Here is a 26235-nt window from a genome sequence, read left to right as displayed (position 1 = left end):
AATGCCACACACATGCACTTTGGGTTTTATATATTTTATTTGAAATGTTATTTAAACGGTCCGATGGAGTAGAGTATTGGAATGTAATCGTACATCAGTTCCTGGTTTCCTAGCAAAATGTACATTTTTAATCTTGCTCACTTCATCCCACATCCCCTCAGCCTGTTATTTGCTCAGCAAGAGAATGCATATTTTTAGAACAAAATGCACCCGCAAAGGACAATATTTTAGAAAAATGTCACATTTTTATATCCATACTTTATTTAGATATGTACTGCCTTTCGATCTCAGTTCATTGGAGGGCAGGTGGGCGGGGCCTCTTGTAGATGGATGGGCGGGGCCTTGGGCAGACCAGCCTGAGCATTCCTAGTTGTGCTGCAGTCATCTCTTACTCCTGTAGCACTGAAGGGTTCTGGTGGTCCTGTAATGGTGTTCCAAGAGAGAAGGGTTCTGTTGGTTCTGTAATGCTGTTCTAGCACTGAAGGGTTCTGTTGGTTCTGTAATGCTGTTCTAGCACCGAAGGGTTCTGTTGGTTCTGTAATGGTGTTCTAGCACTAAAGGTTCTGGTGGTTCTGTAATGCTGTTCTAGCACTGAAGGGTTTTGTTGGTTCTGTAATGGTGTTCTAGCAAAAAAACAAACAAAAAAAAACCTTTTTGTATTTGTAGAATAATACCGTCATTATTTTCATGGAGGAAAACACAACATTACATTCCATGTAAACATACTGAATACACAGAAAATCTATAAAATCTTAGGAAAATTAATGGCCATAGTGAAAGGCTGATGCTCTTGGAGTCTGTCTCTCAACTCAGCATGTGATTGGGGACTGTTTCTGGAGGTGGGGCTCCAGAGATGAGGTATTTCGGAGGGGTGACCTGAAAGCAGGAAGAAGAGGATCAGTCTCACACAGGAAATTCCTCTCATTCAAACTCACACTCACACTCTCATTCACACTCACACTCACACTCTCATTCACACTCACACTCTCATTCACACTCACACTCACACTCACACTCTCATTCACACTCACACTCACACTCTCATTCACACTCACACTCACACTCTCATTCACACTCACACTCACACTCTCATTCACACTCACACTCACACTCTCATTCACACTCACACACATACTCTCTCTCTCTCATTCACACTCACTCACACTCTCATTCACACTCACACTCACACTCTCATTCACACTCACACACATATTCTCTCTCTCTCATTCACACTCACACACACATTCTCTCACTCTCATTCACACTCACACTCACACACACACACACACACACACTCTCACTCTCAATCACACTCACACTCACACTCTCATTCACACTCACACTCACACTCTCATTCACACTCACACTCACACTCTCATTCACACTCACACTCACACTCTCATTCACACTCACACTCTCATTCACACTCACACTCACACTCTCATTCACACTCACACTCACACTCTCATTCACACTCACACTCACACTCTCATTCACACTCACACTCACACTCTCATTCACACTCACACACATATTCTCTCTCTCTCATTCACACTCACACACACATTCTCTCACTCACACTCACACACATATTCTCTCTCTCTCATTCACACTCACACACACATTCTCTCACTCTCATTCACACTCACACACACATTCTCTCACTCTCATTCACACTCACACTCACACACACACACACACACTCTCACTCTCAATCACACTCACACACACACACACACACTCTCATTCACACTCACACTCAAAAATGCCTGTGAGACTGAACGAGTCTTTGGTTAACTGAGTGATTGCCCAATTTTTTTTATCTATTTTGCCTCAAAATCAGCATTGTTGCACTGTATGTTATGTGTGTTTTTTATTTTTTATTTTTCTCCTGTATTGTGTTACTTGTTAATCGTACTACTCTATGTGCCTCTCCAATTGCCCCTCGGGGACAAAGAAAGTGAATTGAATTGAATTGAATTGAATTTATTGATCGATTTATGTTGTTTTTATGAATGAGAGATCAATTGACTGATTGACCGATAGGTTGGTTGATAGATACATTGGTTGACTGTTTGGTTTGAATGATTTCTTTGTTGTCTGAGTAGTTGGCTGATTATTAAATTCTTTGGTTGATTGATTGTTTGAATGAATAATTGATTGACTGATTTGTTGACTGTTTGTTTGATTGATTGACTGATTGATTGATTGATTGATTGGTTTTTGATGTTTGGTACCTGGCCAGTCCTGCGCAGATATTCCCTGCGGTTCTGAAGCATCTTGGTGCAGCGGTCGACCACCTCCGTTTCCCGACCGCGTAGCTGGGGTAACGCAGAAATGATCTGGGGAGAGATCCATACACTAGAGGCCCTGTGTGTTTAAAGGTCATAGCGCTCCATAAACTAGAGGCCCTGTGTGTTTAAAGGTCATAGTGCTCCATACACTAGAGGCCCTGTGTGTTTAAAGGCCATAGTGCTCATAGTGCTCCATACACTAGAGGCCCCGTGTGTTTAAAGGTCATAGTGCTCCATACACTAGAGGCCCTGTGTGTTTAAAGGCCATAGTGCTCATAGTGCTCCATACACTAGAGGCCCTGTGTGTTTAAAGGTCATAGTGCTCCATACACTAGAGGCCCAGTGTGTTTAAAGGTCATAGTGCTCCATACACTAGAGGCCCTGTGTGTTTAAAGGCCATAGTGCTCATAGCGCTCCATACACTAGAGGCCCTGTGTGTTTAAATGCCATTACATTACATTACATTACAGGCATTTAGCAGACGCTCTTATCCAGAGCGACGTACAACAAGTGCATTAGTTCAAGGTGCAGAGGTGCAAAAGAAACACACTAGAGTGTAGTAAAGATCGTAGTGCCAGAAGTGACCACATAGATCAGGACTCCAACCCTGTAGGGTAACCTGTTCAGCAAACAAACAAACAATCCTGCCAAGTACAAACTAGCAGTGAAATCACATTTGCCTAATCAGAATCAGACAAAAACAATCCTGCCAAATAAAAACTAACGTGATCGTATTAGCCTACCTAGGTACATTGAGCTAAACTATAGGCTAGGGAGGGGTGGGGACAGGTGCAGCCTGAAGAGATGAGTCTTTAGTCTGCGTTTGAAGGTAGTCAGATTCTCTGCTGTTCTGACCGCCACAGGGAGGTCATTCCACCAGCGAGCCATAGTGCTCCATACGCTAGAGGCCCTGTGTTTAAATGTCATAGCGCTTGATATGATAAAGAGCATACATTGTGTGGACACCATTGGCAAGGTAAAGCAATGTCTCCATGAGAGTGAAATTTCACGATTATTCATGTTCCTGCCATCCGTCATCCATTGTCACAGCACGGAGTGTGCCTCATGAAACTATTTCTTTGGCCATAGTACAAAATTAGCATTTAGTGAGGCGGGAACATAGGCAGTGTTCAACACAGATCTCACTGCATTACTGCTATGGAAGGAACAGTGCAGTTGTACCTTGGCTGTTACTGGGTTCCAGTCAATATTTTTGCTGTAGCAGGCGTTCTGCCAAACCTGGAACTGTGTAAGTACCTGTCTGGCCACATTCTAAAGAGAGACACATAAGACACATGTTTAAATGAATGGTCATAAGGTATATTACAGGCATTACTGAACACTATACACTATATATAAATGTATACACACAAGAACAGTTAATGGCAATGTGATGTTTTATAATCACAAGAGCACGATTTGCGGAGGCTTACACTGAACTCTCTCTGCCCGTCCGTCGACTTGGTTTTTCCTCTTTTTGCTCGTAAGTTTGTGGCTGTTAACTGATGCACCTGCAAAGGATAAAAAGGGTATTCACTACACAGCGCCACCTGTCTGTCAGTCAGCGAGTGACAGGACAGCAGGCCATCACAAACCCCCCAAATGGGTGGAGCTAGCACATTTCATGACTGACTGAGTGACCTGAACTAATCATAGTGCTTATTTTGTTGAGTGTGAAGTTATATGATTGGTTGTAGAGTTTGTGAAGCCTGAGTGGCTGTTAGGGACTGTATGTGATGATAACAGAAGTTCTAGCTGTTACTCACACCTCATTCAGACTCCACACACATGCAGGGTTCTTTTGTTGTCATGGTAATAAGACCTCCTGAAGGCCTGGTGCTTGAGACTCCCCACTGAGGTGGATTTGGGAAGGCTTAATAAAGTCATACAAACTGGGATCAGTCTGCGGTCTGGTCCTCTAAAAGCCGATGACCTCCCCATACTGACCCTCAGCGAGACCCCTAAAAATGTCCTCCGCATGTCCTGTTTTTATGGGGCCAAATAAATATGCCAAGAAGCACGATACTGAACTAGATTTTAGTCACTTTAATTAATGACAAATGGAAATTACAGACATCAGAAGCACCCGACTGACAGCTCTGCTTCGCTAACAGTGCAGCTGCTGCAGATCTGCCCCCAAACACCACAGAAAACACTCGTGATCACACTGAGGAACGGGGACACGGGACCACAGAGCAGCTGTGCTGTACAGGACCACTGCACATGCAGTACAGCCTGACTGAACACTGCTCACACACTCACTCACTCACTCACTCACTGAACACTGCTCACACACCCACTCACTCACTCACTGAACACTGCTCACACACCCACTCACTGAACACTGCTCACACACCCAGTCACTGAACACTGCTCACACACCCAGTCACTGAACACTGCTCACACACTCACTGAACACTGCTCACACACTCATTCACTGAACACTGCTCACACACCCACTCACTCACTCACTGAACACTGTTCACACACTCACTGAACACCGCTCACTCACTCACTCACTGAACACTGCTCACACACCCACTCACTCACTCACTCACTGAACACTGCTCACACACCCACTCACTCACTCACTGAACACTGCTCACACACCCACTCACTGAACACTGCTCACACACCCAGTCACTGAACACTGCTCACACACTCACTGAACACTGCTCACACACTCATTCACTGAACACTGCTCACACACCCACTCACTCACTCACTGAACACTGCTCACACACCCACTCACTGAACACTGCTCACACATTCACGGAACACTGCTCACACACTCACTCACTCACTCACTGAACACTGCTCACACACCCACTCATTGAACACTGCTCACACACTCACTGAACACACCCACTCACTCACTCACTGAACACTGCTCACACACCCACTCACTGAACACTGCTCACACATTCACGGAACACTGCTCACACACTCACTCACTCACTCACTGAACACTGCTCACACACCCACTCACTGAACACTGCTCACACACTCACTGAACACTGCTCACACACTCATTCACTGAACACTGCTTATACACCCACTCACTCACTCACTCACTGAACACTGCTCACACACCCACTCACTGAACACTGCTCACACATCCACTCACTGAACACTGCTCACACACACACTCACTGAACACTGCTCACACATCCACTCACTGAACACTGCTCACACACCCACTCACTGAACACTGCTCACACACCCACTCACTGAACACTGCTCACACACACTCAGTGTACACTGCTCACACACTCATTCACTGAACACTGCTCACACACACACTCAGTGTACACTGCTCACACATCCACTCACTGAACACTGCTCACACATCCACTCACTGAACACTGCTCACACACCCACTCACTGAACACTGTTCACATGCTCACTGAACCAACGTCCAAGAAAGTGCTGCCTACAGTTCTCATATCAGTCAAGAGGCATCACTGGCTGAATTTAAGTTTTAACTTGATTACCAGCATAGATATAATAACTGTAGAACAGCCAAAATTACTGCATGAATCTCTTACCACACTACATGCTAGCAGTAGTGTCTGTCCAGTGGACTTTTTTAAGGTGCTTTTTAAGGCGGCACAAATAGAGAAAGCTCTTTCCGCACAGTGTGCAGCTGTGCTGTTTCTCCACTACGTGGCGTCTCAAGTGAGCCTTAAGATTACTGGGCCGAGTGAACCTCTTCCCACACAGCGTGCAGCCGAACGATTTCTCTTTGGAGTGAATGATCCCGTGTTCCTTAAGGATGCTCAGCCGCGTGAAACCTTTCCCACACTGCGAGCAGCGGTACGGTTTCTCTCCCGTGTGGTTGCGCTGATGCACTTTGAGGTCATAGAACGGCCTCTCCCCAGTGTGGCTCAGCAGATGAACCTTAAGCCGACTCTGATAGAGGAAGCTTTTCCCACACTGGCTGCATCTGTGCGGTCTCTCTCCTGCATGGTATTTCAGGTGAGCTTGGAGGTTCTTTAACTGGGTGAAACTCTTCCCACACTCAACACAACTGAATGCTTTATCCCCCGTGAAGCCCCTCTGACGGCCTTGAATATTTATTGACACCATTAATGAGTCACAATCCCATGATGCACCTCTGCTCCTGTCTACAGACTCTAAATGCACCTGTGCTCTGGTCTGTCTCAGATCCACTTCAGAGCTGGTCTTTGCTGCCCCCTGCTGCTGGGGAGGGAAGCGCAGAGCCAGGCTCTCCAGCTTCTCTGGAAAGCACTGCAGTGATGTCACTGCGCCCTGTGGGGGGGGCGAGTGGGCCGTGTGCTCTACCTGCAGGTCTCCTCTGTCCCAGGACTCCCTGTGAGCTACGTCCCATCTGAGCTCCTCACTGCACACGGGCTGCACCTCCGCCTCCTCTTTAATGAGCAGCGCCTCCGATTTCACATTAAGGTACTGCAGAGGGGAGGCGCTGTTCCCCGCCCCCTCCTCAGCGGGGCGGGGCTGCGGGTCCCTGTGAGCCTGCGGACTGGCTGGCTCTGCCGCTGCAGCGTACGGGGGGTCCAGCCCCTCCGCCTCAGCGTGGCTGTCCCCTAATTTAAAGGTGGTCCAGGTGACGCGCTGCGAGTCGGGGTCACTGCGGCGTGGCCCGCAGCGCTGAGGCCCAGCCAGACCGAGTCTGCGGGCGGCGGCTTCCTGTCCCGCCTCCGACTCGTACGCCCCGCAGGCCTCCCCGCCGCGCGGCCTGCTGCTCTGCCGCTCTGGCAGGAGGCTGCCTGAAGAGGGCGCTGTGTCCTGTCCCACAGCGGGGCTCCACTCCGGCTCAGCACAGCCCTTACTGAGAGGAGGAGGAGGGTCTGCTTCAGCTCCTGCATCAACACAGACACACAAACGCCCCTTTCAACAGCTGCTACACACGCCATAACACACACACACATCATACACACTACACATACACACACACGTCATAATACACACACATCATACACACTTACACATACACACACACGTCATAATACACACACATCATACACACTTATACATACACATACACACTTACACATACACACACACGTCATAATATACACATACATACACACTTATACATACACACACGTCATAATACACACACATCATACACACTTGATGGGTTTCAGAATGAGAAGGTGGTTTCTAACCGGACAGTGTTTCTGAGGGTGGGTCCTCTGACTCCTCGCTGGAAACTCCGACTCTGCCGCAGTCCAGGCACCTCGCTCGCCCACCGCTCTCTCGCTCTCTGCGCCGGCTCTCTGACCACTGCAGCCGCTGCCTCAGGGCCTCCACTTCCTGTTTGCTCCGAGCCACTTCCTCCAGGAAGCTGTCCTCCACCAGCCGGGTGATCTCATACATGGCCGACTTGAGCACCGTTTCCATAACAGTGGAGAGCTGGACTTGGAAAGTGAGGATGGCGTCTGACATGTTGGCGAGCGTTTGAGCGCCGACTCCACGGCACGTCCCAGGGTCTCTACTTCCTGTCCCAAGGTCTCCACTTCCTCTCCGTAGCAGTCCGGTCCCTCCACTGACCCCCAGTTTCTTGTGCCCTCTTCTTACCTTAGTGCCCAAGAATGAAAAAGATTCACCACAAATTACCCTGAAACTGAACCAGACTTGTGCTCACAGACACTGGTGAACTGTTGAAATATTGGGCAAATTCAAACTTCCTGAGCACTTTAAATTTCTTAATTCCCTGCTACTACAATCTGAGCGCACCAGTAGCCAGGGTTGCCGGGCTGACCATAAAGGTATAATCTGTCTGCCAAAGGATGCAAATTTATCACAGTCTTCAAAAACTCAACCAAGCCAAGAAAACAGACAAAACTAGTTAACAAATGGTTTCTCAATCACCATCAAGAAACAAGGAGAGCTTTATCTGCTCAGGAACGAATCGGCCGTACCTTTGCAAACATAAACGTCTTTATTTTTGTAAATTTATGTCGACATTGTTTCAGAATGGGACATGTCAAAATACCAGTTGGCTTTGGTTTAAAATATAAGTCAGTGTCAAATAAGTTCAGACCACTCAGCTGAAAACCCAGAGCCGATGACAGTGATATGGTGTCTTGTTTTGTTGCAAAAACTCACAGTTCGATAATTAAATTTACGCTGGGGCTAATGTGTTGGGTGGCTAAGCTTTTAGCACACTGTAATCAACACCGGGGCTACCATATTGATAGTTTGCAAGATAATGAAGATAGCGTGTTAACCGAACATGAAAAACTTAATTTATGCTTTTAAACGCTAGAAGAAAAAAACAAGCAAACAATAGCATTATTGAGCATAATTAGGAAACGTTATATCATGCTACTACAGTTTTTGCATAGGCAGCTAGCTACTTAGCCAGCTAGCTATATGTCAACAATAGCGAGGTAGCACTGGTCAGCTAGCTGGCTATCAGCGGTAGCTATGCGTCACTGGGGAATGCTCTTTACTAGTAAGCGGAAAATTATATTTGAGTTATTTTTAATACCAGTGGCGACGTGAAGTTATTCCAGTGTTGTAGTATGTGTACATTTCACGTTTGTAGTCACACAAAGCTGTACATGTAGTTCTCCATTAACGACGACTACGGTGGCCTCAGAGGACCATACCTGAAAATAAAGCGTTGGAAAAACTACCTATTCACATCGAAACTATTTTAGTCATAATTATCCCCAACTGGCCTCGAGCGGAAATGATAAGTAAATTGTATTTTAGCTCAACTTGGGGATTATTATTTCGTATGTACATCATACTGAATTTGCGGCACGGTGAATGAGAGAACATTTCATTGAGAAAAGGCTGTTAAAAACAACTTTTGAAAATGAGATTAAAAGAGCAAGGCTGGAATTGCTTCTGCAATTGTTGTATATATATATATATATATGGAGAATGGAGAAAACAGGCGAGTTGTTTAAATGTGGAGCTGCACAGCTCTGGAAGAGAATAAAGCAGCAGCTCTCGGCACTGTATAGGAAAGCGACATGCCAGCCTGGAGAAACACCTGCCATTCCAATGCCACACACACGCACCTTGGGTTTTATATATTTTACATAATGTTAACATTACAGCCCCACCATCCACAGAGCAGGAGCGCCACCCAGTGGTTTGAGTGGAATTACACTGATGTCAGCCAAGTGTCATGGCATCAGTGACCAGATCAGAACCTCATCCAGCATCTATGATATATATTCTGCAATGTCACCTCGTGTTTTACACTTGCGTCAGCTAAGCGTGAGTGGATTGTGTTTTTTGCGGAACAGTGGTATTGTGTTCCTCCTGCAGGATTCCATACTCTGAGCGACTCTGTGCCATGGTAGTGGCTCAGTCCCGTATTCATGACTTTAAACTGGCCTTTCCATGTTTCTGTTTTACCTGTACATATGACCTGTGTGTGTGTGTGTGTGTGTGTGAAATAGACTCTTTAACCCTGTTTAGACCTGTTTGTGTTAGCGCACTGAGACAAAGGTGTAGTGTAGCTGCCAATAACCCAGTCGGCCAATATCATGTAGCACAATGATTTATTACTGGGTATAAAAAGACGTAATGTTAACACAAAGACATTTTCCTGTCTGGTGTCGATAGCGAGTCTTCTCATCACCCTGAGTTGCTCCGGCTCTCAGGCGTCTCAGACATGAAGGGTCTAAAAGTCGAGTCCCTGGCAGGGGCACTTCGGTTCGTTCTGCAGAACAGGGACAGCACTGCCCCCCTCCCTCCCATCACCGGGTCCTGCAAAATCAGTCGGCCCATGGTTACAAGGAGGACATGCGGCAGACTCTCCTAAACGTATCTGACCTCTTATTCAGATACTTATGATCCCAGCTCATGCAAAACCTTCTCACAATGCTGCTGCCATGACATAGCAAGTGTGATGACAAAACATTCCAGGAACATTGTGAGAACATTTTGTGTTTGCTCAGATGTGCCATGAAACTATGTACACAATCAGTCCTTACTGTCATAAATGTGTTAGGTTCGGCTAATACGCACACTGGAACAGAGCCTTAACAGATACCAGACCATGGGGCCCATCCACACACTGGAACAGAGCCTTAACAGATACCAGACCATGGGGCCCATCCACACACTGGAACAGAGCCTTAACAGATACCAGACCGTGGGGCCCATCCACACACTGGAACAGAGCCTTAACAGATACCAGACCATGGGGCCCATCCACACACTGGAACAGAGCCTTAACAGATACCAGACCGTGGGGCCCATCCACACACAGAAGCTATTATGGCCAGAAATATAGCATGCTTTTTGCATGCATTGGGTTCTGTGGTCAATGTGGTCACTGGGAATACTGGGAAAAATACCACGTACTGGGAATATCTGAATATTAAATTAAACAGTAAATTAAATATTAACCAATATTTACAATACAATAAGTTTATATATTGAACTATACTTTTGGCATTTGTAGAATAATACTGTCATTGTTTTCATGGGGAATAACACATTACATTCTATGTAAACATACTGAAACATTTTTACTAGCCACACTGAAGGACAGATGGTCTTGGTATCTCTCACCGTGAACTCAGCATGTGATTGGGGGCTGCTTTTGGAGGCGGGGCTCCAGCGATTAGGTGTTTCGGAGGGGTGACCTGAGAAGCAGGAAGAAGAGGGTCAGTCTCACGCAGGAAATTCCTCTCATTCAAACTCAAACTCACAAATGTCACCCACACAGCAAGTGATTCGGTCAGCAAAGTAGACAGAAGTCTGGAACTGAACGACAAAAGTTGCCAGAGAAAAGTTGCCCATGGCTATTTCTATCTCTCTCACTAGCTAGATAATGTTAGCTATTCAGAGATAGCTAGCGAGCTTGTGAGAGAGATGTTGAGAGATTGCGAGCTAGCTAGGTAACTAGTGATATATATATATATATATATATATATATATATATATATATATAGAGAGAGAGAGAGAGAGAGAGAGTGAGGGATTGCTGGCTAGATAACGGACAGATAGAGAGATTGCTAGGCAGCTTGCTGGCTACTGAGAGAGAGATATATCGCTGGCTAGCGAGCTAGCAGTAACAAATAATAAATATAACCGCAAGCGGTAATTAATAGGGTCCAAGCAGAATGGAGTAATTATGAATTTTTAAGATAGGCATTTTTATGTATTTTCTTATTCCAGCATCACCTCTTGCCAAAAGGCCACAAAATTACCTGCATCAGAGACAACCATTGCATATGTATGCCAAGTTTCATGATGATCAGACAAAGCATTCACAAGTTACAGCTGTTTCAGTCACAACAGCCATGCCCATAATAATTGATTTGCATGCTACAGACATACTGATTTGAAACTTCCAACATTTTTGATGAATATTCAATTACAGACTCCACAGATTCTTTCAAGCCTAATTTGGTAACAGGAAGCCAAATGGCCTTGGACTAGTTTGCAAAAGTAGGTCTTGTCAGAAATTCAAAATGGTGGAAAATCAATCTGGACATTAACTATAGCACGCTTCCAGGCCAAATGATCTAAAAATTTACATCATAGTACCAAGTGAAGACATCAACTTGTCAACTTATTCACCAAGTTTCATGAGGATTGGTCAGTGCTAAGCTTGTTGTATGTCTGTTGATATCTGATTGGCTGATGGCGGCCATATTTTAAAGAAATCTTTTTAGATTTGGACCCCCCATTGGGAACTTACAGAGAGATGGAAGATACCAATTTATAACCAGATTCTTCAAACAGTTGAAGAGTTGTAGGCATTTATACTTATTTGTTATAGCGCCACCTATTGGTCGAGAGGCGTACAAACGTGTGTGCATCCTCAGAATCATGTACTGCGATTGGTTACCAAATTTGGTGAGGATTGGACATAGTGTTCGTCAGTTACAGCTGTTTTAGTAAAAATGGCTACACCCACAATAACTGATTGACATGTCACAGACAAATGGTTTGCACATCAAAAAAGTGGTACATTTTTTCTGGTTACACCAGGCATGTCAAATTGGGCAAAGATTGGATCAACTGTGTAGAAGACAAAAAATATCCTTTAAATAAAATTATCCTTTAAAAAAATTCTAAATGGTGGAAAATCAAAATGGTTACTAATGGTGTGTCTTGAGGCAAAGTTGTTTAGCTCAAGGAGTAAGATCTACTGATGCAAATTATATGATTTTCCATTTACCATTGCCAAAGATGCATTCTTTGTAAAGATGCACATTTTCTATAAAGCCCCCTGAAGGCCAACTGATCCAAAAATTTACATGGTAGTAATAAGTCGAGAGTTCAACATATTCACCAAGTTTCATGATCATTGGCCATGGCTAAGCCTGTCGAATGGCTGCTGATATCCGATTGGATGATGGCAGCCATGTTTTTTAAGATGTCTTTTGGTCTTTGGACTCACTGTTGGAGAACTGCACGAAGATGGAGGACACCAGATTTCAACTTGATTGATCAAACGGTTGAAGAGTTGAAGAGTTGACCATTTTAAAATTATGTGCTAGGTATAGTGCCATCTATTGGCAGGGAGGTGCCAAAGATCTCATGCATGCTCAGAATTAAATACTGCACTTACATACCAAATTTGGTGAGGACAAATGGTTTGCAGCATGATTGATTGACTGATTGATTGAGTGACTGATTAACTGATTGATTGATTGATTGATTGGTTTTTGATGTTTGGTACCTGGCCAGTCCTGCGCAGATATTCCCTGCGGTTCTTAAGCATCTTGGTGCAGCGGTCGACCACCTCCGTTTCCCGACCGCGTAGCTGGGGTAACGCAGAAATGATCTGGGGAGAGATCCATACACTAGAGGCCCTGTGTGTTTAAAGGTCATAGCGCTTGATACGATAAAGATCATACATTGGGTGGACACCACTGGCAAGGTAAAGCAATGTCTCCATAATGAGATTGAAACTGCATGCTTATTCATTCATCACCTGTCATCCATTGTCACAGCACGGAGTGTGCCCCAGTGTTCAACACAGATCTCACTCCATTACTGCTATGGAAGGAACAGTGCAGTTGTACCTTGGCTGTTAGTGGGTTCCAGTCAATATTTTTGCTGTAGCAGGGGTTCTGCCAAACCTGGAACTGTGTAAGTACCTTTCTGGCCACATTCTAAAGAGAGACACATAAGACACGTTTAAATGAATGGTCATACGGTATATTACAGGCATTACTGAACACTATACACTATATATAAATGTATACACACAAGAACAGTTAATGGCAATGTGATGTTTTATAATCACAAGAGCACGATTTGCGGAGGCTTACACTGAACTCTCTCTGCCCGTCCGTCGACTTGGTTTTTCCTCTTTTTGCTCGTAAGTTTGTGGCTGTTAACTGATGCACCTGCAAAGGATAAAAAGGGGATTCACTACACAGCGCCACCTGTCTGTCAGTCAGCGAGTGACAGGACAGCAGGCCATCACAAACCCCCCCAGATGGACAAAGCTAGCACATTTCATGACTGACTGAGTGACCTGAACTAATCATAGTGCTTATTTTGTTGAGTGTGAAGTTATATGATTGGTTGTAGAGTTTGTGAAGCCTGAGTGGCTGTTAGGGACTGTATGTGATGATAACAGAAGTTCTAGCTGTTACTCACACCTCATTCAGACTCCACACACATGCAGGGTTCTTTTGTTGTCATGGTAATAAGACCTCCTGAAGGCCTGGTGCTTGAGACTCCCCACTGAGGTGGATTTGGGAAGGCTTAATAAAGTCATACAAACTGGGATGAGTGTGCGGTCTGGACAATGTGGTTGCCAGATTTTGATGTTGCCAGGTTGTGGGTTTTTAAACCGAATGACCCAACTGTGTTTGAAAAGATACAATTTTTTTCACAGCTGATTGAGTCAAAGGAGTGATGTGCACACAGCTGCTGCTGCTTCAGCCAAATCCCTCTGATGGGAACTGACAGAAGCAGGATTTCTGCTGGGCGTCTGGTGTGAGAGGACAGATCTGCGATTCTGCCGTCTGTAGTTAGTGACGTCCTGTAATGGCACGCGAAAGATCTTTAAGGAAACTGGCCGTTTCCCAAAAGTTCCCTGGGAAAATAACCATGTATTTGCACAAACCTTTCATAAAGGCAACCACCGGCACGCAATGAGAAGTTTGAGTGTTTGAGCACACTGATAAATTACAAGCTGCTCTTCATTGTGAGTAGAGTCACATGACAATGACATGGACAACATACACAATTTGTGTATGCTGTCCCATGCACAAACTTCTAAAAGCCGATGACCTCCCCGTATTGACCCTCAGCGAGACCCCTAAAAATGTCCTCCCCATGTTCTGTTTTTATGGGGCCAAATAAACACTCCAAGAAGCACGTTACTGAACACTTGAGATTTTAGTCACTTTAATTAATGACAAATGGAAAGCATCTTAGGGTCACATTCTCAGAGTGAATTCACTTTTCCACACACGTGTTAGTAGCATGCTCATTACAGACATCAGAAGCACCCGACTGACAGCTCTGCTTCGCTAACAGTGCAGCTGCTGCAGATCTGCCCCCAAACACCACAGAAAACACTCGTGATAACACTGAGGAAAGGGGACACGGGACCACAGAGCAGCTGTGCTGTACAGGACCACTGCACATGCAGTACAGCCTGACTGAACACCGCTCACACACTCACTCACTCACTCACTGAACACTGCTCACACACTCACTCACTCACTCACTGAACACTGCTCACACACCCACTCACTGAACACTGCTCACACACCCACTCACTCACTCACTGAACACTGCTCACACACTCACTCACTCACTCACTGAACACTACTCACACACCCACTCACTGAACACTGCTCACACACCCACTCACTCACTCACTGAACACTGCTCACACACTCACTCACTCACTCACTGAACACTGCTCACACACTCACTCACTCACTCACTGAACACTGCTCACACACCCACTCACTGAACACTGCTCACACACCCACTCACTCACTCACTGAACACTGCTCACACACACACTCACTGAACACTGCACATACACTCACTGTACACTGCACACACACTCACTGAACACTGCTCACACACTCACTCACTCACTCACTGAACACTGCTCACACACCCACTCACTCACTCACTGAACACTGCTCACACACACACTCACTGAACACTGCACATACACTCACTGAACACTGCTCACACACTCACTGAACACTGCACACACACTCACTGAACACTGCTCACACACTCACTCACTGAACACTGCTCACACACACACTCACTGTACACTGCTCACACAAATTACTCACTGAACACTGCTCACACACACACTCACTGAACACTGCACATACACTCACTGAACACTGCTCACACACTCACTGAACACTGCACACACACTCACTGAACACTGCTCACACATCCACTCACTGAACACTGCTCACACACTCACTGAACACTGCACACACACTCACTGAACACTGCTCACACATCCACTCACTGAACACTGCTCACACACTCACTCACTGAACACTGTACATACACTCACTGTACACTGCTCACACACTCTCACTGAACACTGCTCACACACTCACTCAATGAACACTGTACATACACTCACTGAACACTGCACACACACTCACTGAACATTGCTCACACACCCAGTCACTGAACACTGCTCACACACTCACTGAACACTGCTCACACACTCATTCACTGAACACTGCTCACACACCCACTCACTCACTCACGGAACACTGCTCACACACTCACTGAACACCGCTCACACACCCACTCACTGAACACTGCTCACACACTCACTGAACACTGCTCACTAACTCACTGAACACTGCTCACACACTCACTGAACACTGCTCACACACTCACTGTACACTGCTCACACACCCACTCACTGAACACTGCTCACACATTCACTCATTGAACACTACTCACACACACACTCACTGAACACTGCACATACACTCACTGAACACTGCTCACACACTCACTGAACACTGCTCACACACCCACTGAACACTGCTCACACACTCGCTGAACACTGCTCACACACCCACAGAACACTGCTCACACACTGAATGCAGGAGTGGTGTTTCCTGAAGTGTTTGGCTCACACTACTGCTGGTGTGCACTCACAACCTTCAACAATACTAATATTTAACTGATTATACATTTATGTTGCTACATATTTATGTTTAAATGTATGTCTATTTATGCTATTATGTGTTTCTTATGATATTAAGTCAAACCAATCTGCATGAAAGCGGTCCTCTGTACTTCATATTCCCACTGACTCAAATCAGCTAACACTGAACACTATCTGGGGTATTTACTGCACAGAAACTGAAAAACGGCCCACAATTCCCGGTTTCTGAAAGCCTTGTTTCACCCAGTCAGATAAATACAACTCAAAAGCACAAAGCTATGGATGAGGCCTATTTTTCTGCTGAAGACAGAGGACTTAGATTGTGAAAATATATACACCTGTAAATGTTCACTTACAAAAACGCCCTCGCCATGTACAACTGCAGGCTTAAAAAATAAGCAATGAATAAGTTTCAGCCATATTGTCAAAACGGACAATTATGACGACGCATCCAAAAAACTGCTGCCTACAGTACTCATATCAGTCAAGAGGCACCACTGGCTGAATTTAAGTTTTAACTTGATTACCAGCATAGATATAATAACTGTAGAACAGCCAAAATTACTGCATGAATCTCTTACCACACTACATGCTAGTAGTAGTGTCTGTCCAGTGGACTTTTTTAAGGTGCTTTTTAAGGCGGCACAAATAGAGAAAGCTCTTTCCGCACAGTGTGCAGCTGTGCTGTTTCTCCACTACGTGGCGTCTCAAGTGAGCCTTAAGATTACTGGGCCGAGTGAACCTCTTCCCACACAGCGTGCAGCCGAACGATTTCTCTTTGGAGTGAATGATCCCGTGTTCCTTAAGGATGCTCAGCCGCGTGAAACCTTTCCCACACTGCGAGCAGCGGTACGGTTTCTCTCCCGTGTGGTTGCGCTGATGCACTTTGAGGTCATAGAGAGACAGGAAGCTTTTTTCACAGTAAGTGCAGCTAAATGGCCTCTCCCCAGTGTGGCTCAGCAGATGAACCTTAAGCCGACTCTGATAGAGGAAGCTTTTCCCACACTGGCTGCATCTGTGCGGTCTCTCTCCTGCATGGTATTTCAGGTGAGCTTGGAGGTTCTTTAACTGGGTGAAACTCTTCCCACACTCAACACAACTGAATGCTTTATCCCCCGTGAAACCCCTCTGACGGCCTTGAATATTTTTTGACACCATTAATGAGTCACAATCCCATGATGCACCTCTGCTCCTGTCTACAGCCTCTAAATGCACCTGTGCGCTGATCTGTCTCAGATCCACTTCAGAGCTGGTTTCTGCTGCCTCCTGCTGCTGGGGAGGGAAGTGCAGAGCCAGGCTCTCCAGCTTCTCTGGAAAGCACTGCAGTGATGTCACTGCGCCCTGTGGGGGGGGCGAGTGGGCCGTGTGCTCTACCTGCAGGTCTCCTCTGTCCCAGGACTCCCTGTGAGCTACGTCCCATCTGAGCTCCTCACTGCACACGGGCTGCACCTCCGCCTCCTCTTTAATGAGCAGCGCCTCCGATTTCACATTAAGGTACTGCAGAGGGGAGGCGCTGTTCCCCGCCCCCTCCTCAGCGGGGCGGGGCTGCGGGTCCCTGTGAGCCTGCGGACTGGCTGGCTCTGCCGCTGCAGCGTACGGGGGGTCCAGCCCCTCCGCCTCAGCGTGGCTGTCCCCTAATTTAAAGGTGGTCCAGGTGACGCGCTGCGAGTCGGGGTCACTGCGGCGTGGCCCGCAGCGCTGAGGCCCAGCCAGACCGAGTCTGCGGGCGGCGGCTTCCTGTCCCGCCTCCGACTCGTACGCCCCGCAGGCCTCCCCGCCGCGCGGCCTGCTGCTCTGCCGCTCTGGCAGGAGGCTGCCTGAAGAGGGCGCTGTGTCCTGTCCCACAGCGGGGCTCCACTCCGGCTCAGCACAGCCCTTACTGAGAGGAGGAGGAGGGTCTGCTTCAGCTCCTGCATCAACACAGACACACAAACGCCCCTTTCAACAGCTGCTACACACGCCATAGCACACACACACACATACACACTTCATAATATACACACATCATACACACTTACACATACACACACACGTCATAATATACACACACATACACACTTACACATACACACACACACTTATACATACACACACACGTCATAATACACACACATCATACACACTTGATGGGTTTCAGAATGAAAAGGTGGTTTCTAACCGGACAGTGTTCCTGAGGGTGGGTCCTCTGACTCCTCGCTGGAAACTCCGACTCTGCCGCAGTCCAGGCACCTCGCTCGCCTGCCGCTCTCTCGCTCTCTGCGCCGGTTCTCCGACCACTGCAGCCGCTGCCTCAGGGCCTCCACTTCCTGTTTGCTCTGAGCCACTTCCTCTAAGAAGCTGTCCTCCACCAGCCGGGTGATCTCATACATGGCTGACTTGAGCACCGTTTCCATGACAGCAGAGAGCTGGACTTGGAAAGTGAGGATGGCGTCTGACATGTTGGCGAGCGTTTGAGCACGTTATGTCCCAGGGCCTCTACTTCCTGGTTCAGTGTCTCTACTTCCAGGTTCAGGGTCTCAACTTCCTGGTTCAGGGCCTCTACTTCCTGGTTCAGTGTCTCTACTTCCAGGTTCAGGGCCTCTACTTCCTGGTTCAGTGTCTCTACTTCCAGGTTCAGGGTCTCAACTTCCTGGTTCAGTGTCTCTACTTTCTGGTTCAGGGTCTCTACTTCCTGGTTCAATATCTTTACTTCCTGGTTCAGTGTCTTTACTTCCTGGTTCAGTGTCTCTACTTCCACTTAACCGTATCCTCGTTAAGGTGGCGTCTCCCTTCTTGTCCCCCTCAGCCTGGCTAAACGGAGTATTCCACTTGTATTTAACGGCTTCTTGGGTTACCTAAAACGAAACGGGACAAGTATTCCTTCAGGACAGTCTCCAATCTTTGAAACATTTTTTTACAAAAGATGCATGTTCTGGATTTTTTAATGTCTATTATTATTATTATTATTATTATTCAAAACAAATGCTAACAGCAGCCTTTCAAACAGAAATTAAGTCTTCGGACTAGAAGAAGAAAACTACAAATTATGATTACTTTTGAATTAATTTGCATAATGGCCTGCATGGATTTTAAATGGTAAATGGTAAATGGACTGCATTTATATAGCGCTTTCATCCAAAGCGCTTTACAATTGATGCCTCTCATTCGCCAGAGCAGTTAGGGGTTAGGGGTTAGGCGTCTTGCTCAAGGACACTTCGACATGCCCAGGGCGGGGTTTGAACCGGCAACCCTCCGACTGCCAGACAATCGGTCTTACCTCCTGAGCTATGTCGCCCCTTGTATTTTAAAGTGATGCACGTCATTACTTCAACTTGGAAGCCTGGCATTTTACATCAGAACCCTAACCACGCGCCTGGTGTTATCGTGTCCCACTCAGTGCGTAAAGGATGCTCCAGAGTCTCCGGACTCCCTATGCAAAACATTCTGTATCACTTTGCTAATTTAATTCGCCCTTATACACGTTGAGCCTATAATGATTGTTTGGATTTATTTCTTAAAATTAAAATACGTATCTACAATCAACATGAGGCATGATTACATAACCAGGCTTTAATTTCTGTACCACCCACCAACCGAAGTGTGGACATGGGGTTTTCGATCTCATACGCAAGGCAAAGGCACATACGTCTAGCAACGTTATCTGAAGCGCGATAGAAATGCATTGAGCTACTGAGGAAGTGTCAGACACAGGACCCGATGAAGACGATAGGAGAAGGAAATTTAGCTGCTATAACTGCGTTATGTACGATAACACTGCCACGAAAGGAGACGTCTGCCTTCGTACGTGCTTTCTCATTATGATGGTTTTATCTTATTTTACGCAAGTTATAAGATATACGTCTAAATTCGTGATATATTCATTTATGCAACCATTGTATAATCATTTAGTTAGGCCTCCAAATTCATTTCAGGCGAAAAAAGTTGCCCAATGTATTTTTACGGTTATTGCTCAGTTATTTGGCAGACGCTTTTTTATTTTAAGTTATCAGATACGCTCAAATACACACAGCTATTTAAATACCGAGCATCAAATAAAGAAATTGTAATCAAAGGCTGTTGAATAACTTGCTGTACAGAATGTATAGCTGGCTGGATCTGCACTACATCTATGCACCGCATCTCGGCCTTTCTTGACGTGGAATCGTCTCGCAATCTCTAAGAACATGTTTGCAAGACTCACCACTGTGGTGTATTTTCACTACAATCTTCTGATTTCCTGCCGTTTTCTGCCAATTTGCAGATAAAGAGAAACTAAGAACCCTGTAAACACCCTGTGCCCTGTGGAGTTGTTGTTGTAGTCTAGGAGGATTAGATCACAGGACATGCACTATCACGAAATCGCGCCATCTTCTGGCTGGGAGGTCTCACAGGGCAACGCAGCAAATAGAGTGGAACGTCTTAATGTTGTGACGGATGGCATTCATGTTTATAAACGCTTATAAACGCTTACAAAAGATATTTAATCAAATGCAAATTGTGTAAACAAAATCATCACTCTGCACATGCTGAGAACATTTCAAAGCAGAAGACAAATGCAAATGCAATTTCTGTTGTGAAATACTGTACAGGGTTTTTCGTTTAAGCACATTTGGCCACACCAAAAAGGTTACTCTGTAACATGTATATTGTAATTTGTTCAGTTTTTTAACATTCACATTCAATTCTGTGGGTCTAAATGGGTCTCCTATAGATAAATTTAGCTTGCAGTTATATTTGAAAACATTGTAAAACCTCAAATCAATAGTTTCAGCAAGAAGCCTACTTCTGGTTTTTGGATACATGAAATCTGTGTGGTGCACCTCAATGGAAGAGGGAACTGATTTAGACATGGTGTCCAAGGTATGTGTTTTTACAGTTAAACTGTTTCTTAAAGCTGGTACTCAAACTAGTGAAAATATAAATATGCACAAGTCTTATTTTCTCAGTTTTCTGCAGTTTTCCTTCTCAAAGCGGTGTTCAGACTGTGCAATAGGTCTACACAGATAAGTCCTACAAAGGTTTTAATTAATTTAATTCACCATTTTTTGGCCATCCCATGAAATGAAAAAAACACCAAGTTTAAACCAAGTTTATCTAGTGTTGAACCACAAACTGGAATAAAACTTTCAGTTTTAGAACCCAAGGCCACAATACATTTGTCAAATGCGATGTTAACATCACTGATGATGCAATTAATAACAATAAAATTACTGCCAACATTAGGAAAGGAGCAACCATTTAAAACCATTTAAAGTGGATTTACCTGCAAAACAAACCATTTTGAAGAATGACCTGCATTACCATATAGTCAGGACTGTGACATTATTAAAAAGCTCAAGTTAGCCATTTAGTTTTTGATATTTTTATTCACGTGTATCTTTTCTTTTGCCTGAGGAAGGAAAATCTAGTCTCAACACAATTAACACTTGAATCATTGGACTGATTTGCTGCCTTTGAAAATATCAGAGAAATACAACCTTGCAATACATTTCTCAGAGACAGAAATATGAGTCCAAATGCTATTTAGAAGAAGGATTACAGAATTTCTGAGAAGTACCCTAACGTGCCCGACTGCACGTGTGTGGTGAGACAGAAGCTGCTACTTGCAGCTGAACAGCCTCTCAGCAGTGTGAATTCTCTGGTGCCGTTTCAGGTTGCACTTCTGTGTGAACCTTTTCCCGCAGTCCGTGCAGTTATAGGGCCTCTCTCCGGTGTGAACCCTGCGGTGTGCTTTCAGGTTGCTCAGCTTGGTGAAGCTCCGCCCACACAGCGTGCAGCAAAATGGCCGCTCGCCCGTGTGAGTCTGCTGGTGTGCCTTCAGGTGAGAGAAATGGGAGAAGGTCTTCCCACACTGCGTGCAGCTGTGCACTGTCCTCTCCATGTTGGGCCTCAGGTGGGACCGCACACCGATGAGCGGACTGCCGCTCTTCCCAAAATGTACGGGCCCCAGCCTCCGTTCCCCCGCGAAGGTCCTCGCGTGCGTCTGCGCGTTCTTAGAGGCCACGAAAGCCTTGCTGTACGAGCTGCACACGCCTCTGTCTGCAGCAGCAGAACTGTGAGTGACAGCTGCTGTCCTGTCAGTCACTCTGGTCTGGGTGTGTCTTCCTGACGGGCCACACCCCTGAGGTTTGGGCTGTGATGTCACAGTCTGAGGGAACTGCTCATGGTGGCGCACCCTGTTCTGGAGGGTGGGCGGGTCTCTGCCTGTTTGGGCCCGCGATTCCGCTCCCTGTCGCCTGGGCTGCGGGTAAATGCCCCCCCCCGCCCGCTCGCCCCACCCAGGCTGCGCCTCCACCTCCTGCTTCACAGGCGCGGCGTCCGAAAATGCGCTCGGGGGTTGGGCGCTGAGGGACCTGGCGGTGGGCGGGCCATCATTGGCAGGCTGCAGCGTGTGATTGGCCAGAGCATCCGATTGGCTCTTCTCCTGAGGGAAATCAGCCCCCGCCTGGAGGACTCTCTCACACAGTCCCCGCCCCTCCGCCTCAGCGTGGCTGTCCCCTAATTTAAAGGTGGTCCAGGTGACGCGCTGCGAGTCGGGGTCACTGCGGCGTGGCCCGCAGCGCTGAGGCCCAGCCAGACCGAGTCTGCGGGCGGCGGCTTCCTGTCCCGCCTCCGACTCGTACGCCCCGCAGGCCTCCCCGCCGCGCGGCCTGCTGCTCTGCCGCTCTGGCAGGAGGCTGCCTGAAGAGGGCGCTGTGTCCTGTCCCACAGCGGGGCTCCACTCCGGCTCAGCACAGCCCTTACTGAGAGGAGGAGGAGGGTCTGCTTCAGCTCCTGCATCAACACAGACACACAAGAGCAGAGCTCGGGCATCTCAGAGAAATAACATCAAACAGGACGGGTGATCCTGTGCATGTCACTCACACACAGAGTACCCACAGAATCCAAAGCAAGGGGACAGAGTAATGCAAGCAGTTTACACCTACCTAACACAGCAGCCATGTTCCACCTACCAAACACAGCAGCCATGTTCCACCTACCTAAAAGGCCCTCTCCCTCGGCACACGGCAGCCATGTTCCCTGGATATCATCCCCGCCTGTTATGTCATGCAGCTCCTCCACCTCCTCCTTCAGGAGGGAGTCTGGCCGGTCTCTGTCCAAATCTGAGGGCTGTGACAGAAGAACATCTCACATTTCAAACAAATAAAAACCCCTCCATGTCTCTGAATCTCCGTGTCCAGTGACACAGTGAGATGCAGTGATGCAGTCAGCTCCAGTGACACAGTGAGATGCAGTGAGCTCCAGTGACACAGTGAGATGCAGTGATGCAGTGAGATGCAGTGACACAGTGAATTTACCGCTGTACTACTTGTGTCCAGCTCTCGGACGGGGCTGGGTGTGGCCTCCTCTTCCAGGGCACTCAGGGGTCCAGGGTTCGACCCTCCCACCGAGCAGCTGCTCCAGCTCCCTTCCAGAGCCTTCTCCTGCTTCAGACCACGCCCCTCCTCAACACCTGAATGGAGAGAATGAAAGCAAAAGGTAAACAGGTAACAGATATAGTGAGAATGCCATTTGCACTTCTTTCACATTGCATGAACTGTGATACACTGTCTGTACACCTGTATGAATCTCTACATACATCAGAGTACACAATCTATCATAATCTGTCTTACTGCATATATCCATGTATGATGAGCACAAAAAATAGCAGCACACATAAGACCTGCTCACCAGACAGTGTTCCTGAGGGTCGATCCTCACACACACACACACACACACACACACATAATAATACACACACACACATCCACAAACACACACACATAAAACAATGGGTTTTCACACTCTGAAGTAACAGAATGATGGGTTTCAGAATGAGAAGGGGGTTTCTAACCGGACAGTGTTCCTGAGGGTGGGTCCTCTGACTCCTCGCTGGAAACTCCGACTCTGCCGCAGTCCAGGCACCTCGCTCGCCCACCGCTCTCTCGCTCTCTGTGCCGACTCTCCGACCACTGCAGCCGCTGCCTCAGGGCCTCCACTTCCTGTTTGCTCCGAGCCACTTCCTCCAGGAAGCTGTCCTCCACCAGCCGGGTGATCTCATACATGGCCGACTTGAGCACCGTTTCCATGACAGCAGAGAGCTGGACTTGGAAAGTGAGGATGGCGTCCGACATGTTGGCAAGCGTTTGAGCGCCGTCTCTACTTCCTCTCTGCAGTGTTTCGGCCTAGCAATATAGAGTGATATAGATGTATCACTCAACCAACCGCAAACTACCTGCTGAGTACACAGAGCTACAACACATTCAACCCTATGAGCCCAAGGAAGAAAAAACTATCATGGGCCACACACCATTAGCCCAGTGCCAAAAACCACCAAGTATCAGGAATGCATTTAATCTTCTACAGGATACTGAAGGTGTACTGAGGTGACATTCCGGTAGTTTCCATGGGGAAATGTTAGTGCTTTGATCTGGAGTATGTTTTGAAGTAAATAATATTCTAGTTCATCCAGCCCTGTCCGAGTTTAGCTAGAACAGGAATTTGTATGAATTTAAAACGACGTCAGGAAATTATTGTATTCTTGAAATAATGTAGCCAACGCCCGCGCTTTCATTGGTGCGGGGTGTATCGGAAATCATAACGTGAGATTCATTTTTTTATTTATAACACAGTGAAGTGCACTGCGCACGATTCTATCCTGCACTGTAACGCTTTAGATCAGTCATCATCCGTCATTGCTTACCCTAACCCGTTCACGTCGTCAAGCAACAAACTCGCTTCAACAGTTAAGCAAGCTATGTACGATGAATATTTTGATCTTAATTTATAAATTAAGGTCAAAACGTTTATTTGTACCTTATCGGACCTGTGTTTGTAGTTGTTCCAATGACCTTTGATATGCACTTATTGCACGTCGCTTTGGATAAAAGCGTCAGCCAAATATATGTAATGTAATGTAATATAGAAAATAAACATAGGTTTTTAAAGGTTTTTAAAAGGTATACTGCCCGTCAATGGACTTCGGACGCAAAGCTGTAGACTAGCACAACCTCGACCCTTCACAGAGATGAGCGTGACATTTGGCTAGTAAATTAGCTAGATAATTTCTTTAGCTATCTCCCCATCATACATTGCCTGACTGGCTAGCGTAATCTCGCACAAAACACAGTGTTTATAGCCCACCCGATTGACCCGTCAGCTCTTCGGCCATGTTCAGTTTAGCTGGTTATTCGTCATTTCGTATCTGCCATTTTTCCTGCTGGAAGAGTCCCATAAATTTTCTGTCACAATAAGCTTAGCTAGCTGCGACAGCTTGCTAATAGTTAGTATTTGAAGTGGTCACTGGTCGGATTGCTGGTCGGATTGCTGAATAGGCAAAGCTGATCAAGTAAGGTTTTAGAGGCTAACGGTAATTTCTGTAAAAACCAGTCAGACTAGCTAAACAAAACAAGCTAACCTTAGCCAACTGTGCACACTGCTAACAGTTTACAGTAATCCCCAATACGGCTGTTCAGAGGACAAGCTGTGTTTATATCACGCGTGCTTGCTACCTATTACCTTTAAGTGTTGACGGGACATTCGTCCAGAGTACCGGTTAAAAAAAAATAGCTACACTATATGAGATCCATGAGCCTTTCCCCAATATTGTGGCCAAAGTCACCCAAATTAGTTAGCGCTAGCTAAGCATGCTAGCTCGGACAACAGGAGATTTCAGGAACACATCACGGTGGCCTCATAGGTTCTAAACACCCGAGAAAGAAAAAGCGTTCGGAAAAAACTAACCGGTCGGGGCTCCCATGGGCTGATTCATAAATCGTGCCTTCAGAACGGTTTCGTCCTCCCACTGATCATTTCTCGTTTTGCTGCGCTATACGGTCAAATTAAAATATAGTTACATTTGGTTAGTTAAAGTTTTGGGTT

The 26235-nt window shown here is 46.3% G+C and overlaps 2 protein-coding genes across 11 annotated transcripts; both read right to left on the bottom strand.

Moving 5' to 3' along the window:
* Window positions 1–18: 18 nt before the first annotated feature.
* On the bottom strand, window positions 19–25873 carry si:ch73-109d9.1. Of its 10 annotated transcripts, none has more exons than XM_035418909.1 (10): window positions 20576–20731; window positions 18932–19229; window positions 18832–18868; window positions 7445–7722; window positions 6441–7135; window positions 3728–3805; window positions 3477–3566; window positions 2238–2342; window positions 810–876; window positions 19–421 (listed from the first exon to the last, which is right to left on the bottom strand). In XM_035418909.1, coding segments are annotated over exons 3-10 (1449 nt in total). In that variant the 5' UTR covers window positions 18834–18868; window positions 18932–19229; window positions 20576–20731; the 3' UTR covers window positions 19–287. The 10 variants fall into 10 exon arrangements, 7 of the variants coding, with proteins under 7 accessions (XP_035274800.1, XP_035274801.1, XP_035274803.1 ...); XM_035418910.1 differs by having other exon boundaries at window positions 18974–19229; XM_035418912.1 differs by having other exon boundaries at window positions 19–623; window positions 18832–19229.
* LOC118227890 (zinc finger protein 696-like) lies at window positions 21721–26005 on the bottom strand. Its single transcript, XM_035418907.1, has 5 exons — window positions 25873–26005; window positions 24209–24539; window positions 23673–23827; window positions 23355–23484; window positions 21721–23148 (listed from the first exon to the last, which is right to left on the bottom strand). The coding sequence occupies exons 1-5, from the start codon at window positions 25891–25893 to the stop codon at window positions 21974–21976; spliced, it is 1812 nt and encodes a 603-aa protein (XP_035274798.1). The 5' UTR covers window positions 25894–26005; the 3' UTR covers window positions 21721–21973.
* Window positions 26006–26235: the final 230 nt, after the last annotated feature.

Source organism: Anguilla anguilla, chromosome 5, assembly GCF_013347855.1.
Source record: "Anguilla anguilla isolate fAngAng1 chromosome 5, fAngAng1.pri, whole genome shotgun sequence".
NCBI lineage: Eukaryota > Metazoa > Chordata > Actinopteri > Anguilliformes > Anguillidae > Anguilla > Anguilla anguilla.
Note: the sequence above shows the minus strand (reverse complement) of the source record. Positions and strands in the feature narration are given on the sequence as shown.